At 40.7% G+C, this 19,840-nt stretch overlaps 2 protein-coding genes and 1 long non-coding RNA gene across 3 annotated transcripts; all 3 read left to right on the top strand.

The window, feature by feature from the left end:
• The first annotated feature begins 1,041 nt into the window (after positions 1 to 1,041).
• LOC103514033 (eyes absent homolog 1) lies at positions 1,042 to 19,714 on the top strand. The gene is made up of 11 exons (XM_026827088.1): positions 1,042 to 1,150; positions 1,907 to 2,079; positions 2,552 to 2,693; positions 15,366 to 15,437; positions 15,750 to 16,038; positions 16,576 to 16,584; positions 16,642 to 16,901; positions 17,261 to 17,375; positions 18,187 to 18,308; positions 18,938 to 19,038; positions 19,634 to 19,714. The coding sequence occupies exons 1-11, from the start codon at positions 1,042 to 1,044 to the stop codon at positions 19,712 to 19,714; spliced, it is 1,473 nt and encodes a 490-aa protein (XP_026682889.1).
• LOC113469421 lies at positions 6,679 to 9,207 on the top strand. The gene is made up of 4 exons (XM_026827087.1): positions 6,679 to 6,715; positions 7,177 to 7,361; positions 7,753 to 8,709; positions 8,799 to 9,207. Exons 1-4 carry the CDS (start codon positions 6,706 to 6,708, stop codon positions 9,060 to 9,062), a joined length of 1,416 nt encoding a protein of 471 aa, XP_026682888.1. The 5' UTR covers positions 6,679 to 6,705; the 3' UTR covers positions 9,063 to 9,207.
• On the top strand, positions 10,531 to 11,266 carry LOC113469423. The gene is made up of 2 exons (XR_003392848.1): positions 10,531 to 10,984; positions 11,103 to 11,266. It is a non-coding gene; the product is annotated as an uncharacterized LOC113469423 (long non-coding RNA).
• Positions 19,715 to 19,840: the final 126 nt, after the last annotated feature.

Genomic DNA, 19,840 nt, shown 5'->3' with positions numbered 1-19,840 from the left:
TCGGAGTCGGACAGACCGTTGTCTGAAGCTTTTTCCAACACACACATTCAGACGGTCTGACAGACCGTCGGGCGGTTTCAGTGGCGGGCATTCTGATTACCTACCGGCGAACACTAACCTAAATTCTGAAACAGATGAGGCTTGTTCTCGGAACGACCAAATTTCTTCGTCACAGTTTCCTCCATCAAACTTCTTGAGAAAAGAAACAAATTAGGTAGGTACATAGGTACTGATTTTCTCTAATCACTACGGGCTAAAAAATTCCCGGAGGGACGGACCCTGCTTGTTTCTTTTTACTTTCCTTATCCTTTAGGAAGGAAAGTAGGTACCTAATGTAATCGGGTCAAATTTTCAATGGTCAGAAACGCGTTTTGAGGTAACTAGAGCCTAAATCCAAAGTTTCTTGTTTTGAATCCATAGCATAAAACACATTATGATAATAAAACAGGCTTTAACATAGCAAAGAAACCTTAACATATGTGACATAAAATAATAAAGTTATATTCACTCGTACTTTTCATATTCCTCTGGGAAAACATCCCCCATACACCTACGCCCCATAGGAAAATAATGTTAGAGGCACATAATTAATTTAATAAGTGTGATCCTGTTTTTCATAAAAACAATATTTTGTGTTAATATTGACCAGGTGGCTCTTCGAGCTCTTGACGTTCGCGCACCTCCCGACACGCTTGGTTATCAGGATCTTACCACTAAATTGACTAAATCTATGTAGGTCTGTATAAGTGCGGATTTCAATTTATTGACACAATGCAATTTAATAAAAATTTCCTTAGCTTTGAATTTGAACATGTAACGTTTTAAATAGTCGATTGACGAGGAAAATCTACGTTGTCGAGGCAGTGTGGACATGTCAGTCGACATCGAGCGACGTCGCTTGATGGCCGGTCTACTATGTGTAGACACACCTTAACCTTTTAATGTTGGACCTTTATGTTAATGTTAATGTTGGACCTTTATGTTAATGTTAATGTTGGACCTTTATGTTAATTTTAATGTTGGACCTTTCATGCTTTCAGCATGCAATCAGCATTCGCAGCCTCCTCCCCACCCCCGTCCGGTGTCTCCTATGTTAATTCATCAGGCAGCTACTTCAGTCCTTCTTCCGCGTACAGTGGTACCACCGGAGGTAAGATATTCATAGATCACTAAAGTTAAGCAACGTCACGTGTGGTTAGTAATGGATGGGTGCATCAGCATTCGCAGCCTCCTCTCCTCCCCCCTCCAATGTCTCCTATGTTAATTCATCAGGCAGCTACTTCAGCCCCTCTTCCGCGTACAGTGGTACCACCGGAGGTAAGATATTCATAGATCACTAAAGTTAAGCAACGTCACGTGTGGTTAGTATCCGAATGGGTGACTACCTGAGCAATCGCGTGCTGCTGGCTTTCCCGGTCACACTCAGGCTGGGTGAGGTTAATGTGAGGAGGTGGGTGGCCTGTCGCCGAATGGAGGGTGAAACCCCCCGCCCCCGTCACAAAAAAAACACAAAATATTTAGTTATACAGAGAGTTAAAACGCCCATCAATCAATTAACCCAATCAGTCACCCTATCAATCAACGATGAAGCCCCATACCTGGATTGGAATGCCTACCTAAACCTTTTGACTTACCAGGCGAGCTATTTAACGGTTACGCTACAAAGGCCTATAAAACAAAAGCGTTAGATCTCTTTCTCTCTCTCTCTCTATCTCTGCGAAGACAATATCATAATTATGATTAATCGATATTCTGTGCTTTTATATGGTAACCAGCCCGAGGCTGGCAAATTGTTTATATATTATAAAACATATATACCTAATCTTCTTCTTCTTCTTCTCGCTCGCTCTCTCTCTCTCTCTCTCTCTCTCTCTCTTCTGTTTCTAACTCACACTCTCATTTCCAGGGAATCGAACCCCGGGTCAGTGCAATGGTAAACCGTCTGGCGGATTTATCCCCAGCAGTCCAGGAACGCCTAGTAATGGCTACCTGAGTCCGTATTCAACATACCCTCAGAGTCCCCTGTACACGTCATTTGGTAACTCTGGCTATGGATGCCCTCAGAGCTTCTCGCAACAGGTGAGTGTATACAGTGTATAGAACAGGTGAGTGTATAGAACTCTACATACATAGATTCTATTCCCGGCCATTGGTACTTGGGAGAAGACTACGAATTTTTCTTCGTCACGATTTTTTTTCGAGAGGCGAATACAAATGAATTAGGTAGTGTGTTCACATTGTCAACGAAGATATTTTCAACTTCGGAACTTCGACTTCGGAAAAATTTCAACTTCGGAAGAAGAAAAATTCGTGCAGTGAACTTGGCCTCCGATGCTCTGCTTAGCTGTCAGAAAAAAAGAGGTTGATGATGATACTCGTAGATGAAACTGTAACAATGGAGGTCTTGCCACAGAGAGTTTCCAGCTAATCCACAGAGTTTAAAAAATATCTACTGACCTGTGTACATTAAATGGGTGACGTCAAAGAAAACTCTGGACACTGTGTAACTCTCAGTGATAAGATCGCCCATAAAATATCGATTTATTTCCAGGAATACGAAACTTACAGTAACACTTACGCGGAACACCAGGCAGCAGCAGTGGCCAGCTATTACGCCTCACAGGGATACCCACAATACGTAGGGTCCCCACCTTGTGTCACGTCCTCCTATTCCGTGCCCACTCCACTACCTGGTGAGTTTTAAATCAATATAATGTCACAATAAATTAATCAGAAGAGTAATTGTGTTTCGGAAGAATCCCAAACAAGCGATCTGATTGGTGGACAAGCCCCAAAGCAAAGTTAGGAAAAGTGAACTAACTCTTTCAGCCAATAAGAGATGAGATTCCTTGAAGATCCACCTCCTTGGAGTAGAAGATAAGCCACTTCCTAAATTTGTATCATTTTGAAGCTCAATCAGCTCCTTCTGGATGTCTTCTGGCACATCTTCTACAGAAAACCGAAAATTTACAGGAGTAAGAAAAAAAATATAAATATTGGACAGCTTCGCGGACCACCTGAAACCACTAGGTGGTCCGCGGACCACCAGTTGGGAACCACTGCTGTAAAACCATAACGTATACCTATATAGGTACCTAGGTACGTTATGGTAAAACTGTAAACCAGACTGGAATAATTACAGGGAGGTAGAATACGTTCCTGTAAAACTGATGAGACAAAGAAAGAGCGCTGGCCAAAATAAAAACGGATGTAAGTAAAAAATTATTTTTGTTACCTTTTATAGGGATTGTGAACTCAACGGGGGCGTGGAAAAATATAGGAATATGGAAGAGTGTGCGCGGTGGCAACAACTTTGAGAAGCACTGCGTGTAAACCATTTGGGAATTACAGGGAGGTAGAGATAGAATACGTTCCTGTAATTTGAGGGGATATCCTGAATCATTAATAAATATATATGAAAATAAATACTTAATGTACCCACACGTTTACTTTTTTTTTTTTGACCTGTTCAAGTTGTAGCGGCTTTAGCTACTGCCGGAAGGTGATGACTCCTGTTCAAGTTTTTTCAAGAGGTGAAAATAAGGTGAAATTGACAAGCCAGCCTAGTTGTCTAAGTAAGCGTGGTTGGTAGCGCGTCTGTCTTGTGAGCGCTAGGTCGCGGGTTCGATTCCCGCCCGGGGCTGATTTTATCCCAGGACAAAATTGGTTCTCGGAACTGCGGGCTTTCTCCTATCCTGTCTTCCTTCTCTCTTCGCTTTCGGGACGATAAGATCTTAGCAGTTACAGTTCCCTGTATTAAATCTCTAGAAAAAACCTCTATAAAACTTGTTCATTATAGAAAAAATCCTAGTCGATCAGATGAGCATAAAACTTATGCTTATGATGCGCCCGATATAAAATTGTGATACTCTACGCAATACATTTCACGCGATCTTTTTTGCGCATCGTGTGAAAAACGCTTTTTTCCTCGTTGAAAAAAAATCCCCTCCAAAAGTTTGTTTGTGAGTTGCAGGTTGCAGAATCAACAAACGAAATCCCCTGCCATCTTTGCCTTGAAGCGGATGTGTTTCTCTTTTTTAATTTTTAATTTTCCTAATTTTTCATTTTAATTTAATTATAAAGCCAGTACTTTTGTAACTTTCCAATTTTACTTTATCTTTTTTAACCCAAGAACAATCAATTTTACAAGTGTTTTTTATACTGACGTTTTAAGTTTTAGCATTGCAACACAGTGCCTTGAATTTGGTGAGTAGCCATTATGCATCATACAAAGATGTCTTTCCCAACAAGTTCACCTAGAAACTGAATCACTTTTCAGTTTTATCCTAAACATCCAATTTATCTAATAAATCAGGATAGATCCAATTAGATTCAAGATTTCCTGGTACTATTTTACCGTAGGCTTTGTCTAAATGAAATTGGAAAACCAGGATTTATCATGTCTAAAGGATAATTTCAACTTTTTTGGCTTTGTCCTGGGGATGTCTGCAATGTGCAGTACACACTCAGAAAGTTCAGTAGACCTTCTCCTAATTCAACAGAAATTATCCAAGTATTTACTGGTTAACAGGTGTCTTATCAAGTTATCAGTTAATTCAGGAAAATTAAATCACTCTGGTTGGGCTGTAATGCTATGAGGTAAATCGGGTCTTGACAGGTATTGGACAGGTAATTGTGATGAACTATGACCAAGATTTGACGTCCTATGATTTGACCTAATTGAAATTTTCATTTTCTAGTAAGTCAAGGTATTAACACAAATTTAATTAATATAATTAATAATGTTTAAGGATTAAAACTAGGTAAAAATGCTGACAAAGAGGTTCACGGTAAATCTTACATTAATTTGACATTTTTTTTTCTTCACAAATTTGTACTTTTTTTTGTTGAGTGGAAAGTGGGCTTTTCAGTTTAGAGTAGAAGACCAGTCACAAGTTCACCATTGGCTTTTGCATTACAATATTATTTTAGGTAGGTACTTGTGCAGAAGTCATGTCCGTGGAATATTGCTACCAAAGGAACTGGCACAAACAAGCAGTGACCAGTGTTATAGGGTTAGGTAAACGCAAGAAGGAGTTTTCACAATTAGAGCAGTGATTAGTGTTATTATAGGGTTAGGTTAAATACAAAAAGGAGCTTTTCTTTTTCACGGACGTGACTTCTGCATAATTACCTTATTTTATTTATTTTCATTGACTTTTTTTTTCTTTTTCAGCCCATGCCTGTCAAATGATATGCTACTTCTAATAACACCTCAGCTCAATTTTCTATAAAAGCAGAAATGGCTAAAGCAACCAGTGGTAAAGTAAAGAAGGTTCAGAGCCCAAAGAAAACATTGGGTACCAAGAAAACAATTGCCAGAGTTAATACAAAAAGGACAATCAAAACTATCAGAGAAGGAATTGGTAAGAAATCCTTGAGTCCTGGAAAGGCTCAAAAATCACCAAGGAAAGATTCAGATGCTGTTGAACCAAAGAAAAGAGGGAGACCTGCAAAAATTCCCCAAGCTTCTTCAGTAGAGACAGCTAAAAGAGGAAGACCTGTGAAAGAGTCAGTGACGAGCCCTGTTAAAGAGTCAAAGGGTGTAGAGAGAGTTATTGACATCCGGGAAATAAAAAAGCATGCTGAAAAAATTCTCAAAGACAAGCAGAAAAAAGCTCCAAGTGTCCTCAGAGTATCCCCAAGAAAGAAAAACACTACAATGAGTACATCTGAGAAAAGAGTCGTTGGGAGACCAAAGGTCATTCAAACCATATCTGATGGCCCCACAGTAAGCTTGCTAAGTCAGAACAAAATCATACAAAAAAACTTGCCAAAAAAATTGAGAAATGTGCAGAAAAAGTTGCTGAAGAAACAGATTGCCAACAAGCTCAAAACGGGGCAGGGTTCCACGAAAAGCAACCTGTTGAAGAAAAATGACAAGCTCAAAAATCAGAAGATCATTCAAAAGCTGACCAAAATTCTTCTGAAAAACAAGGCTCTCAATAAGAGACAACTGGAGGAATTGGTCAAAAACAAAACAGATTTCAAAGCCATTGCTTCACTGGTTAGTCTGTTGAAAGCTAAGAAGAAAAGTGTGTCTGATGTTCAGAAAAATGAGTGGAATGTTTCCGTGCAAGAAGAAGAGGAGGATGAGGAATTGGAGGAGGAGGAAGAGGTCTACGAGCCTGTGGATGATGAGGATCGGGACAAGGATTATGTACCTCCCATTGAAGGTAATCTATTATTTTTCCCTTGGGGGGGGGGGATATCTACAAATAAATAAAAAAATAGGTATCTAAAAATAAATAAATAAATAAAAATATATGGAAAAAGGTGATGGCTTCAAAGTCCTCACAAAAAAAAAAAAAAAAAAAAAAAAAAAAAAAAAAAATACTAGCCACTCGCGGACAGACCATTTGACTGACCGCGGTCTGTTTATTTAAGTGAAAACTTTTCTCTTCCTCTTCTAATAATTACATATATCAAAAATAATTCAAGATTTGACTTGATTCCTGTGTCTATGTTCTCAGGATCTCCCCTGTTCAAGGCCAACCTATCATCCAGCAAGTACATATTGGACTCTGAACTCAACCTGAGTCTGGTGATGGACTCTCTCAATCTAATTCTAACCAATGATATTGAAGATGATGAGGATGCTTATGATACTCTCCAGATGGCGCTAGGTAAGACAGTTCAATTCAGATTTATTGGAATTAAATGGAAAAAAGTGAAGATGATGAGGATGCTTATGATACTCTCCAGATGGCGCTAGGTAAGACAGTTCAATTCAGATTTATTGGAATTAAATGGAAAAAAAAAACACCCAGACAAGGTTTCCAGCAAACTAAGATACTTAAGAGTCAACATGTTTCAGCATCTCATGATGCCTCTGAACTAAAATGGAAAATTGAGAAAAGTACGATTTAGATTTTCGAAGGTCGGCGAAAAGTACGATAAACACTGCCGTTTTTAATTTATAGCAATGAAAACTATGAAAAAAAAAAAAACAGTTACTTTAGGTGCATCTGAATAGGATGGGCGGATAGGAACACATTACTTCCCATTTAGGTGCTGGGTCAACAAGAGAACACCAGAAAATAACCCATTGAAATATTTTCAATCAAAATGCAAGTGCATTTTTTTATGGTGGGGATCAATCCCAGGACCTTTTGTTTGACAAGCAAGCACACTACCACTGGACTATCCGCACCCTCATTATTGTTTTACTTGTAGGTGCATCGGACGCAGACATGGACCGTTTGAAAGATCTGGCCGGTCAAACTATCACCGCAGAGTATGTTTACGATAACTCTAACCCGAATAGTAACCAGGGTATATTTGACCCGAGCGAGAGTGCTTTGCTTATTGAGGAGTATCGACATGATATGTTGGACATTGATATGGAGACAAGAGCTATGGTAAGTGGCGCCCTCTTACCACTAGATTCTAGAGCTTTCCCCCCCGAGAAAGATAGGAGTTCTGAACCTTATTTGTTGAGGACAAAGGTCACCCGGGCGGTATTCAGACTTACGTGGTCTTGTATCATTCCTTCTTGAAATCTTCGGTGGTACTTCACTTCTTAAAAATCATAATATATGGTAAAGGTTTAAACTACAGTTAAACGCGTCTAATTGGAGAAACCTGGTTAAATGGGGGAAAAATCGTGGCTCCTAGATTCGTAATTGAGAAACCTTGACAAGTGGGAAAAAATTGCCTATCAAGGGGATTCTCAATTAGACAGGTTCGACTGTATTTTCTAAATGTATACATAAGAAAATATTAACTGTACTCTCCATCTCTCATTCCCAGGGTTGTCCCTCGCCAGAGTGTGACCGCACGTACTTCGGTCTCGTGGGCCTGCAGACACACATCAAGTACTGGCATCGTAACGAGTCCTTCCTGCAGAAGAAAACCACCTACCGATTCCTCCCCGGCCCGGAGCCGCTCAAATACGTGTGCTTCGTGTGTAAGGAGATGTTCATGCGTTCTGCGGCTCGTGACGAACACGTAGCGAGCACGCACCGCGCGAACGAAGCGTCAAACAACGCGAACAAACAGAAGCTGGTGCTCGCGTTCCAGGAGATACTGGAGGCGACGCTGAGGAAGTGTCTGGCCAACGCGGAGAGGAAGAAAGGTAAGACGCAGGAAGGGGAGGCGGTGGAGATCGCGGTGGTGGGGGAGAGTGGGGAGGTGGAGGATGGAGGGGAGGGGTTTGATGAGTACGATGACGTGACGTTGTTAGGGAGGGAGTTCATTAGGAAGCTGAAGGCGTCTGAGGATGGTTTGCGGGCTTATGACCTCCTTGTGAAGCTGATCAACCCATTGGGAACCCCGGAGAACGCAGCGTTCATTGAGCATCTCATCGTCAAGCTGCATACCATCCTGGGTAAGGTTGTACGCTCTACCCTGCTTCCGATATCTAATGAGATAGTGATCTCATCCCGGCAGCAACATAATGTGTACAACTCTGACTCGCGGGAGAGACCGTTCCAATGTCCGGTGTGTGAGGGGAGATACCTGACATCCTCCACGCGGAACAAACACTTCTCCCGCGCCCACCCGATCGAGTATGAGGCGACCGTAGCATTACCCGGGGGAGAGGAGTTCCTCCCGCCAAGTAGGAAGGGGGTTCTCAGAGCGATTGACGGCGGGAGTCAGCTCTCCCCCGCGCCCAGTGAGACGAGTACGATTGAGAGTGTTACCCCGAGCGTGCCGCTGGATAAGGCGTCCGTGTTGAATGAGCTCAAGATCCGAATGAACAAGAAGGTGGCGGATAAGTTGCGTGGGAAGATAGCGCCCTATAGCCCTGTGTATCCGAAGAGAAAACCGCCCGCCCCTGCCGAATGAACAAGAAGGTGGCGGATAAGTTGCGTGGGAAGATAGCGCCCTATAGCCCTGTGTATCCGAAGAGAAAACCGCCCGCCCCTATGTCAGACCATGGGGAGACGGATGAAGAGGAGATGTTAACACTGGAGGATGAATATCTAACAGACGAGGTGACACAGAGTCGCAACACAAGATCCGGAACCACAGGGACTAGCAATCTGCAACAGGTGATCCAGTCTATACAGAGTTCCATCAAGCAGTCCATGGGGAGACGGATGAAGAGGAGATGTTAACACTGGAGGATGAATATCTAACAGACGAGGTGACACAGAGTCGCAACACAAGATCCGGGACCACAGGGACTAACAATCTGCAACAGGTGATCCAGTCTATACAGAGTTCAATCAAGCAGTCTCCGGCCTACAAGCCACCCATCCAACCTTTCACCAAGGTCAGCAACAACTTCAAGTGTCTGGACTGTGACCGCGTGTTCATCAAGGAAGATGAACTGTACCATCACAACCGGCTGGAACACTCAGACAAGAACCTCGTGTTTAAACTCAACGATATCAAGAAGAAAACAGACACGACTCCTGGGGGGACGAATTCTTCCCAGGAGACCTCAGTGACGGATCTGAGTGGTATATCCCCCATCAAGCCTGTGCAGATTATCACCGCACACAACACGAGCAGCACGAGCACAATGCTACCGGCCGGGGAAACACCGGGGAAACAACTTGCCCCATTGCTCACTCGGAAAGAGTTACAACAGAGTAGTGCGCGGGACGTCACGGAGGAAAATCCCACGAAAACCACCAGTGATGAGCAAACCACCGGTGAGCAAGCGTCTTCAGAAACGGTGACCAATGTGGTGAAGATTGGGACCAGACAGTTGGTTCTACAGAGAACGTCGAAGGGTTCAGCTGCCGTCTCCTCACCACGGAAGATCATGATGTCACCAGAAGGTAACATAGACAAGGTGCTGCAGAGAGATGGCTCCTGTCTCATTGAATTTGACCAGGCGAATCCCGTTAGTATATCCAGTCTGGAGCCTCAACCTACAACATCTACTGTGAAGAAGGTCCCCTCTCAACCTGGAGCCGTCTCCTCACCACGGAAGATCATGATGTCACCAGAAGGTAACATAGACAAGGTGCTGCAGAGAGATGGCTCCTGTCTCATTGAATATGACCAGGCGAATCCCGTTAGTATATCCAGTCTGGAGCCTCAACCTACAACATCTACTGTGAAGAAGGTTCCCTCTCAACCTGGGAGTTCTTCCACCCCGCTGGTTGGGCAGAGAAACCCTACTGCCCCCGCGGGCGTACGTCCTCAGATCTCATCTCCCCTCATCAAGACACCTCTCGCCACGAAGCTCGTATCACGACTGAAGTCCCAACTCATCCGGAGCCAAGGTACACCGCCAGTACAAACCCCGCCCACCCAGACTCCGCCCACCAGGGATCCTGATTGGCTGTCTTCTCCCGATGCGCGCGCAGGTTCGGAATCTTCCGAGACGCCGAACGAGTATAAATTGAAGCGAGGTCCGCGCCGTCGAGTAATAGACGACGAGGAGAAGCAGCGCGCTCTGGCGTTGATCAAGCAACTCGACCAGATGGACATGAGAAAAGTCAAGCGTTCGGGTGTTTCCGGGCCGAGTTCGGGCGTTTCCGCCTCGCGCGCTCGGAAAAACACGAAGGACGAGGAAAGTGAGGAGGAATATGAGGACAGGTATTTGGAGGAGGAGGACAGTGGAAAAATACTTCGTTATCTGATGATCATAAAAATATATAATTAAAAATATTTAGACCTTTAATAAAAATATATTGCTGTTTCGTTTTTTGAAATAATTCGTTTGTATAAAAAGTAATCGTCACTATTGAATGAAGGCACTGATAAACTTTAGTCAATATATTGATTCTGTCTTTCCTTAGAAAATCTAAGTTAAAAAATACTAAAACAATGTATTGTTCCACTAAAATACTAAATATTCTAGAAAAATACGTTCTTCAAAAATGTATAAAATCGTTCTTAAAAATATGAGTTTAAAAAATAAATTCCCCCAGGTTAAAAATGATAAAAATCTCCCATGAGGAAAATCTGAAGTTAAAATGATATTTTATGTTATGTATAAAATCAGAATATGAAACAAACCAACATGATTTGATTTTGTGAAAAGTAAAAACTTAAAAACCCAACGCTTCTGAAAGTTCAGGTCCTGAAGTTAAAATGATATTTTATGTTATGTATAAAATCAGAATATGAAACAAACCAACATGATTTGATTTTGTGAAAAGTAAAAACTTCAAAACCCAACGCTTCTGAAAGTTCAGGTTAAATCCATCAATATATACAACTTAAAATAAACATAAATACAAACTTTGGTTGAAAGAATCTATACATTACTTCTCAGTAGGAATAAAATAACATAACTGAATATGTTAATAATAAGTCAACGTTCTTACACTACTTAGTGCCTGTTCCCACTTGTCGTCCAGAAAAAAAAAAATCGTGTCGTGTGTAGTGGGAACGCTCTCATTTAAATTACAGGACATTCGGGAAGAAATGGGGTGAAACTCACGCCAAGTAGGAACGGGCTCTTAGATTTGAATACTTGAGGCCAAGGCCAAAAACTGAGAACTTAGTTTATTATGCCAGACTTGTTAGCTAGGAAGGTGGCACGTCTTGTAAGCGCTAGGTCGCAAGTTCAATTTCCATCCAAAAAAAGTTTTAGTGATCTTTCCCCAACAACATTTTAGGTTGAGATTTTATACATAACATAAAATATCATTTTAACTTCAGATTTTCCTCATGGGAGATTTTTATCATTTTTAACCTGGGGGAATTTATTTTTTAAACTCATATTTTTAAGAACGATTTTATACATTTTTGAAGAACGTATTTTTCTAGAATTTTTAATATTTTAGTGGAACAATACATTGTTTTAGTATTTTTTAACTTAGATTTTCTAAAGAAAGACAGAATCAATATATTGACTAAAGTTTATCAGTGCCTTCATTCAATAGTGACGATTACTTTTTATACAAACGAATTATTTCAAAAAAAAAAAAAAACGAAACAGCAATATATTTTTATTAAAGGTCTAAATATTTTTAATTATATATTTTTATGATCATCAGATAACGAAGTATTTTTTTACATTACTAATATTGATTTAGGTTTCATTTTTATCAAGGAAAGCAGTTTTTCTCTAATTTATTGAAATAGCTTTCAAACTAGAGATGTGAAAAGAATGAATGAGTGAGTTATTAAAAATTAGTCACATCCTAAAATATGAAAATCCCTTCCTCTTGCTATACGGAGTTAGGATCTGACTCATTAACTGAGTAGTTCATTGAAAAGAATAGTTCTTTTTTATTTAACTCACTCTGTCCACACCTCTAGGTATTTCAAAATAGTAGATCTTCGTACCTATGATATATATTTTTATATGAATAATTTTTTTTTATACTGATATATTTTTTAGTCTTTTTCTGAAAACATTGATCATTGAAGGAGCATAGATTTTTAAACATTTTATCTTGTAGGTCTTTTACTAAAGAAGAGCCTAACATTATTTGAGTCCCTTTTTAGGTAAAACGGCTTTTCTAATGGGGAATATTGTTGAGAATCAGTGAAAGAATCATGTTGACATCTCCATTATTCATCAAGATTCACGAGTTTTTGTAAAATCCTCCCAATACTTTTCAATGGAAATCAATACCAAAGCTGTTTTACTCAAAAATTCAATCATTCTCGTCTCAAGGCCTTGTTGAATAAAACTCTTCAATTTGTTGTATATTTGGCTCATCCTATTATTAGCATTAGTTTGTTGTATATGATTTTGTTCATTTGTATTATTTTTACAAAGAAATAGATCCTAAAACTTATTTTTAAATTATTTTATATGGGTTTGTTTGTTTTTTCCAAGAGGTTTTTCATAGGGGGAACTGTAACTGCTAAGGTCTTATCGTCCCAAAGCGAAGGACAGGAGAAAGCCCGCCATTCCTAGAACGAACCTTATTTGTTTAGGATAAAATCCGCGCCGGGCGGGAATCGAACCCGCGACCTAGCGCTTACAAGGCAGACGCGCTACTCTCCAAACTAACTAGACTGACTTGGTTCATTTTTGATTCTGAAAACGAGACTGACTTCACCTGAACTGTGATGTCGAAGACAATGACGGTCGCTTGTCCAGATACCAACCAACCATAGATTACGTTGCTTCACTTCACTGCTCTTTGGAGGTAAAAAAAAAAAAAAAATAGGATAAAGGAAATTAAAGAAATTAACAAAATCACACATTCAGTTTTATCAAAGCCACAAAAACGTACTATGTATTTGTGTCTCTTGTGTTTATTTCTATACAGCAAAAATCATCCACTTACTTAACTAATAAAAGAAGAACACTAGGGAACTAAAGGATAGTTAAAAAGTTAATTTTACAATCCTAGAGAGACGTACAGAAGAAACGTAGAAAATTGTCCAGGAGAGAATCCAAATAGAATTAATTACCTTTTTTTTATTACTTTTTGAAGCCGTTTTGTAGAACTGAAACAATGGAGGTCTTTTTGTCACGAAATCAAAGTAGAACAGGATAGGAGAAAGCCAGCCGTTCCGAGAACGAACCTTATCTGTCTACGATTAAGTCCGCCCCGGTTGGGAATCGAGCCCGCGACCTAGCGCTTACAAGACAGGCGTGCTGAAGTACCTAGCAACTTCGGTCGAGTAGAAATTTTCAGTAAATAATTGTGTAAATAAATGGTTAGTTTTGTCCTTTTCTTGGACGTAAATTTTTCTAAACTGAAGAATATTGAGATAGATTTTTTTTTTTGGCCTGGCGCACTTGTAACCTATCTCTCGAAATTTCACACAAGTTGAGAAATTGGAAGGACAAAAAAATTAAAAACTTAGAAAAATACAAGAGTAAGATGAACAGTCTTAAAAAGAGAAATTCTAAACAATAAATACTAGCGGTATAATACAAAATAGTAGAAATGTCTTTTTTTTACATCACTCATTCACAATATCAAAAGGATAGACTGGGGACTTTTTAAAATACAATACAGAAGACTTTCAAATTTATTTCAAACACAATGCAGATTCAGGATAAAATTCAAAGTAACAGGAGTACGTACTACGTACACATCCTTTAAAATGAAGTAGGATTATTTTGCAACATAATGTTAAAATTTAATTTAATTAGGAAAAAAAAAGTTAAAGAGGAAAAAGTAAAAAAGGAGAGCTAGTGAATTAGTAGCCAAGGGTTAAAGAGGGAAAAAGGAGGGCTAGTGAAATAGGAAGTTCTTAGGAGGAGAGAAAATAAATAGGAAACCGTGCGTCGCGCCAACGCTATTTAAATAGGAAAACGCTGGGAAGAAGACTTAAATGTTCCCTGAAGAGGATTAACACAATAACAGGGTCCTGAGAGCTGTCTTTAGAAGACATAGAAGATTTTTTACGACTTGTAAAATAGTTTCCATCCGCCTGAGAACCACTGACCCTAAAACAATATACCCGTCATTAGAAACCTGATTTCGAGTTATTTTTTCGGTTTGAAGATAAATCGATTCGGCCGATTTTCCCGAAGTTTAGCAAAAAAGTTCAAGAAGAAAATGTTCATATTCGTTTTTGGGATCAATCTGACGACCGGGTGCGCCATGAAAAAACTTTTTTTTTTTGCGACCTTTGAGCGACATTTTAGGGGATTTAGGGACCGTTTTGGATGTTTTTGAGTGCGCCAATGCACTTTTTGGGTACTTTTCCATCGGAATAGGACTCTACCTCGAAAAAAATTGTCATTTGGTTGTGCCCCATTTCACACAAGTCGAGAAATTGGAAGGACAAAAAATTAAAAACTTAAAAAAATACAAGAGTAAGATGAACAGTCTTAAAAAGAGAAATTCTAAACAATAAATACTAGCGGTATAATACAAAATAGTAGAAATGTCTTTTTTTTTTACATCACTCATTCACAATATCAAAAGGATGGACTGGGGACTTTTTAAAATACAATACAGAAGACTTTCAAATTTCAAACACAATGCAGATTCAGGATAAAATTCAAAGTAACAGGAGTACGTACTACGTACACATCCTTTAAAATGAAGTAGGATTATTTTGCAACATAATGTTAAAATTTAATTTAATTAGGAAAAAAAAAGTTAAAGAGGAAAAAGTAAAAAAGGAGAGCTAGTGAATTAGTAGCCAAGGGTTAAAGAGGGAAAAAGGAGGGCTAGTGAAATAGGAAGTTCTTAGGAGGAGAGAAAATAAATAGGAAACCGTGCGTCGCGCCAACGCTATTTAAATAGGAAAACGCTGGGAAGAAGACTTAAATGTTCCCTGAAGAGGATTAACACAATAACAGGGTCCTGAGAGCTGTCTTTAGAAGACATAGAAGATTTTTTACGACTTGTAAAATAGTTTCCATCCGCCTGAGAACCACTGACCCTAAAACAATATACCCGTCATTAGAAACCTGATTTCGAGTTATTTTTTCGGTTTGAAGATAAATCGATTCGGCCGATTTTCCCGAAGTTTAGCAAAAAAGTTCAAGAAGACTCGTATCTGTTTTTTTTTTTTTTTTTCGCTTCCAGAAAGTCCTGAAACTTCGGAGCCTTCCTCGCCGGTCAAGAATGGACCAACTAGGAGAACCCAGTCAGAATCCCGTAAGTCCGATTATGCAATTAACTACTATCCCAGTTTCAAGCAATGCTTTTCATAAAGCAAGAGACATTCTGAAGTAAAATGGGACATTGGTAAAATTTGTGCTTTCGTCCTTTCGGTGTTACCAAGCGGAAAAAATAGGACTTCAAGATGACCCTGATTCAATTGGCACCCCGATGCTTTATTGAAGAGTAACCTCTTCCTGAAAGAATTATTGGTCACTTCATTTGGCCGCAAATGGCCTGGGTTGCTAATGTAAAAATAAACCAAGGCTTGTGTGACCTTGAACTAATAACCTCGAGTTCCCATTTCAGGCGGTAGGGGTCGCGGGAGACGCTCAAACTCCAGTCACCCTCCCAGCAACGGTCTCCCCGCGACATCACTCCTCACGCCGCCTAACCCTTGCTCCTCCCCTGGTCCGGAGTCAAGCGGACTGCAACGCGTGTTCATATGGGATCTGGACGAGACGATCATTATCTTCCATTCCCTCCTGACGGGCTCATTTGCGTCCCGGTACTCCAAGGATGTGCAGAGCGTGGTCCAGTTAGGGTATCGAATGGAGGAGCTCATTTTCAGCCTTGCCGACACGCATTTGTTCTTCAAATGCATAAGGAGTAAGAATAACTAAAAATTTCACGATTCTAAGCAATGTACAGACAAATCTACAATTTTATTTATATAGATATACATATGTATCCTTATTAAATAAATATCCTTCCTTTTTCCTCCTACCAGGATTAAAAGTGGAGCAATCAACCGCAGACCGTGATCGACGTCGTGAAGATGCCCCATCTGGCAACGCCTCTCAGCCGGATGCCGTATCCAGTGTTGCCAGTCCGCCTCCAGTGTTGCCGATAGAGACAGGGGGATCCGGTGGCTATTCAGATCTGTACGGACCAGAATACTCCTACTATAGCAGGTAAGACGGGGTACGATTAATAACAGTCATATTTTAAGAGGATTTTTAAATATTTTTCTCTCTCTCTCTCTCTCTCTCTCTCTCTCTCTCTCTCTCTCTCTCTCTCTCTCTCAAAGGTTTGATAGAGGGAACTGTAGCTGTAACACCAGGGAACAAAAGGTAACTAGGCTGGCAAAAATCCTTTGATCTTACCTATACATATATTTTCCATGAGTTTTATGCGATGTCGATCAATGATATCGCTTGATTTTAGTATGTGTACGCTAACGACAAATACCATATTTTCAGGAATGCGACCAAGTTCACATAGACGATGTCTGCTCAGACGACAACGGGCAAGATCTGGGCGGTTACAACTTTGGCGCAGACGGATTTCAGACGCCCGGTCCCCTTCAGACCGCCGGACCACTTCATATGGGAGGACCGCCTCCACCGGCCTTGTGTTTGTCGTCTGGTGTGCGGGGGGGCGTGGATTGGATGCGAAAACTGGCGTTCCGCTATCGGAAAATCAAGGACACGTATAATAACTATCGGAATTCCGTCGGAGGTGAGTTTGTGGGATAGGAGTGGGGAGGAAGAGTGATTTTTATTTCAAGGGGTTTGATAGAGGGAACTGTAACAACGGAGGTGTTATCGTCCCGAAATCGAAGAGGGGAGGAGAGGATAGGAGAAAGCCAGCCATTGCGGGAACGAACCTGTTTGGGATGAAGTTCGCTCTGGGCGGGAATCGAACTCACGACCTAGGCCTTACAAGAGTTACGAGGCTGCCCTCCAAGCTAACTGGGCTAGCTCTCTTTGCTCAGCTGTTCAGAAGGAACCAATCAAAATTCGCTAGAGACCATCATCCTGATAAATATACGATATTCTGACTGATGGAAATGAGACCTTTTATTTTCTGTTCCTCAGGTTTACTAGGTCCAACCAAGAGAGAGCAGTGGCTTCAGTTGAGAGCGGAAATAGAAAGCACAACCGATAATTGGCTCTCGTTAGCAATCAAATGTCTCAACATAATCAACTCCAGGTATGACATTTGGTGGATGTGTCAAATTTTCCATTATTTTTTACTTCTTATAGTTCTAGTGGTTGACCCGTCCTTTGTACGGGATCAGCGTGGCGTAAGAGGCATGCCTTTGAATTTTGAATCCGGATAGAATGTGTTGAGAGCGGAAATAGAAAGCACAACCGATAATTGGCTCTCGTTAGCAATCAAATGTCTCAACATAATCAACTCCAGGTATGACATTGGTGGATGTGTCAAATTTTCCATTATTTTTTACTTCTTACAATTCTAGTGGTTGACCCGTCCTTTGCGCGGGATCAGCGTGGCGTAAGAGGCATGCCTTTGAATTTTGAATCCGGATAGAATGTGACAAGGGAGATGAAAGAGGAGGGGGGGGGGGGGGGGGGGGGGGGGGGGGGGTGCTCCTATAGTACTTATATCCCACTGGTTACGAAAGGGTTAAACAACAAAATCTTTTACCTGTGCAGTTACTGGGCACGGCCTAAAGCTGTGTTCTCCCCCAGGGAACAATACCTTGCCCCCTCAAAAAAAAGGTGGAGGGGGGAGCTGGGTCCCCTGACTCTAGAGGCCCAGACTGTAGAACACTCTAGACCCCAGGTAAAGTTTTAGTTTTTCACCTTACATGGTCTTTTCCATTGCGTGTCCGGAAGAACCAATGTCAAATATTGTGCCAGTGTGTTGCAGTCTTGATTGCGGTTTCATTGGCTGCTCTTAGGTCTTGTTGTGTACAGGGTGTCTCAAGATGAGGACAGACCAGTGAGTGAGCCATATCTTGTAACTAGGTTTTCACCTTACATCGTTCCTGTTTCAGATCTACCTGTACGAATGTGATAGTAACCTGCACCCAACTAGTCCCCGCCCTGGCCAAAGTACTTCTGTTTGGATTGGGTGACATATTCCAAGTGGAGAACATCTACTCGTCCACTAAAATAGGTGAGCAATGAGCAGGTTCCACTAAAATAGGTGAGCAATGAGCAGGTTCCACTAAAATGGGTGAGCAATGAGCAGGTTCCACTAAAATAGGTGAGTAATGAGCAGGTTCCACTAAAAGTTTTCAACTAAAATAGGTGATTTTTTTTAAAGAGGTTTATTAGAGGGAACTGTAACTGCCAAAGGTCTTATCGTCCCGAAATCGAAGAGAGAATAAGGAAGACAGGATAGGAGAAAGCCGGCCGTTCCGAGAACGAACATTATCCCATCAGGATAAAATCCCCCCGGCCGGGAATCGAACCCGCGTCCTAGCGCTTACAAGGCAGACGCGCTAAAAACTAACCTAACTAGGCTGGCAACCTTTTACTAGGTATTCTTCCTGATGACCAGTGGCGTAGCGTGGTCTGAATTCAAGTGTAGGGCACTAATTTCCATCACCATGCATAACTCATGCATTGGCATAGACAAGTATAAGTAGGTTCTAGGTAACTACCTTCCCAGTTCCACACTCGCCTTAGTATGCCTGATACAAAGGGTATTTGAGTGAAATTTTGAGTGTATGGCCGCCATACACGCCCTACATGGACGCTACGCCACTGCTGATGACTCTCATGATTGTCTGTCTCCCGCAGGTAAAGAGAGCTGTTTCGAGAGGATAGGTACGAGGTTCGGACGGAAGGTAACCTATGTGGTCATAGGTGATGGACAAGACGAAGAAGCTGCAGCTAAACAGGTACCTAACTAACTATAGAAGGTGGTCAAACAGATAGGTAGCTACATATATTAGCTAACCAAATACATAAGGTAGGTAACTACTTCGTGTTAATACAAGGTCCAGGGGCGCGGCGTTTCCAAGGTTTTGTCTGTTATACGAAAAGTGCAATAGTCCTAAACTAAAAGGGACGCGGCACATAAGGGATCAGGAAGAGACCGCCTTAACATAATAACAATTATATGGTAAAGGGGTTCGCTAAAGTTGTATGTATACGAAAATGGATGATAAAAGTGAAAAGTACTCACTCTAGTCGTCTACTTAGTTCAATTTTAATAAATTTTTAATTAATTTTAATTTTATTTATAAAAGTTTTACAATGGAGTTGGTCAAAAAGTTACTTACCTACAAACAAAAAATTTCAATATCTATTTTGCCTGAAATTTTTTTAATAAAACTAGGCGAATAGGTAGATATGTTTATTACACAAAGTAAATTTTCTTATTTAATTTTTGGCAATATTGAGCTTATTGGATATCTTTCTCCGAGTAAGTTCCACACACAGTTCACTGTACTGCTATTTACTAACACTATTTTCTTATTCCTGTGTTCTCAGAACAACTTCCCGTTCTGGAGAGTATCGAGTCATAGTGACCTGGCCGCTTTGTATAATGCACTCGACATGGGATTCCTGTAAAACTTTTTTTTTTGCTTTTTTTTTTTTTTTTTTTTTTTTTCAGTATTGTTGAAGAAGGATTAGTTGGTACTTTGGCAGAGTGGCAGAGTATCTACTAATGAAATCAAAGTGATTATGCTCACACTC

Source organism: Diaphorina citri, unplaced genomic scaffold, assembly GCF_000475195.1.
Source record: "Diaphorina citri unplaced genomic scaffold, Diaci psyllid genome assembly version 1.1 scaffold1071, whole genome shotgun sequence".
In the NCBI taxonomy this organism is placed as follows: domain Eukaryota; kingdom Metazoa; phylum Arthropoda; class Insecta; order Hemiptera; family Psyllidae; genus Diaphorina; species Diaphorina citri.
Note: the sequence above shows the minus strand (reverse complement) of the source record. Positions and strands in the feature narration are given on the sequence as shown.

What these genes read in the sequence shown, in the direction of transcription:
- LOC103514033 (XM_026827088.1), top strand. Translation starts at nt 1,042, where the DNA reads ATGCAATCAGCATTCGCAGCCTCCTCCCCACCCCCGTCCGGTGTCTCC. An exon ending in GTACAGTGGTACCACCGGAG is followed by an intron (nt 1,151 to 1,906) that starts GTAAGATATTCA and finishes TCTCATTTCCAG; the next exon opens with GGAATCGAACCCCGGGTCAG. An exon ending in CTATCGGAATTCCGTCGGAG is followed by an intron (nt 16,902 to 17,260) that starts GTGAGTTTGTGG and finishes TCTGTTCCTCAG; the next exon opens with GTTTACTAGGTCCAACCAAG.
- LOC113469421 (XM_026827087.1), top strand. An exon ending in ATATGGAGACAAGAGCTATG is followed by an intron (nt 7,362 to 7,752) that starts GTAAGTGGCGCC and finishes TCTCATTCCCAG; the next exon opens with GGTTGTCCCTCGCCAGAGTG. An exon ending in AGATCCGAATGAACAAGAAG is followed by an intron (nt 8,710 to 8,798) that starts GTGGCGGATAAG and finishes ATGAACAAGAAG; the next exon opens with GTGGCGGATAAGTTGCGTGG.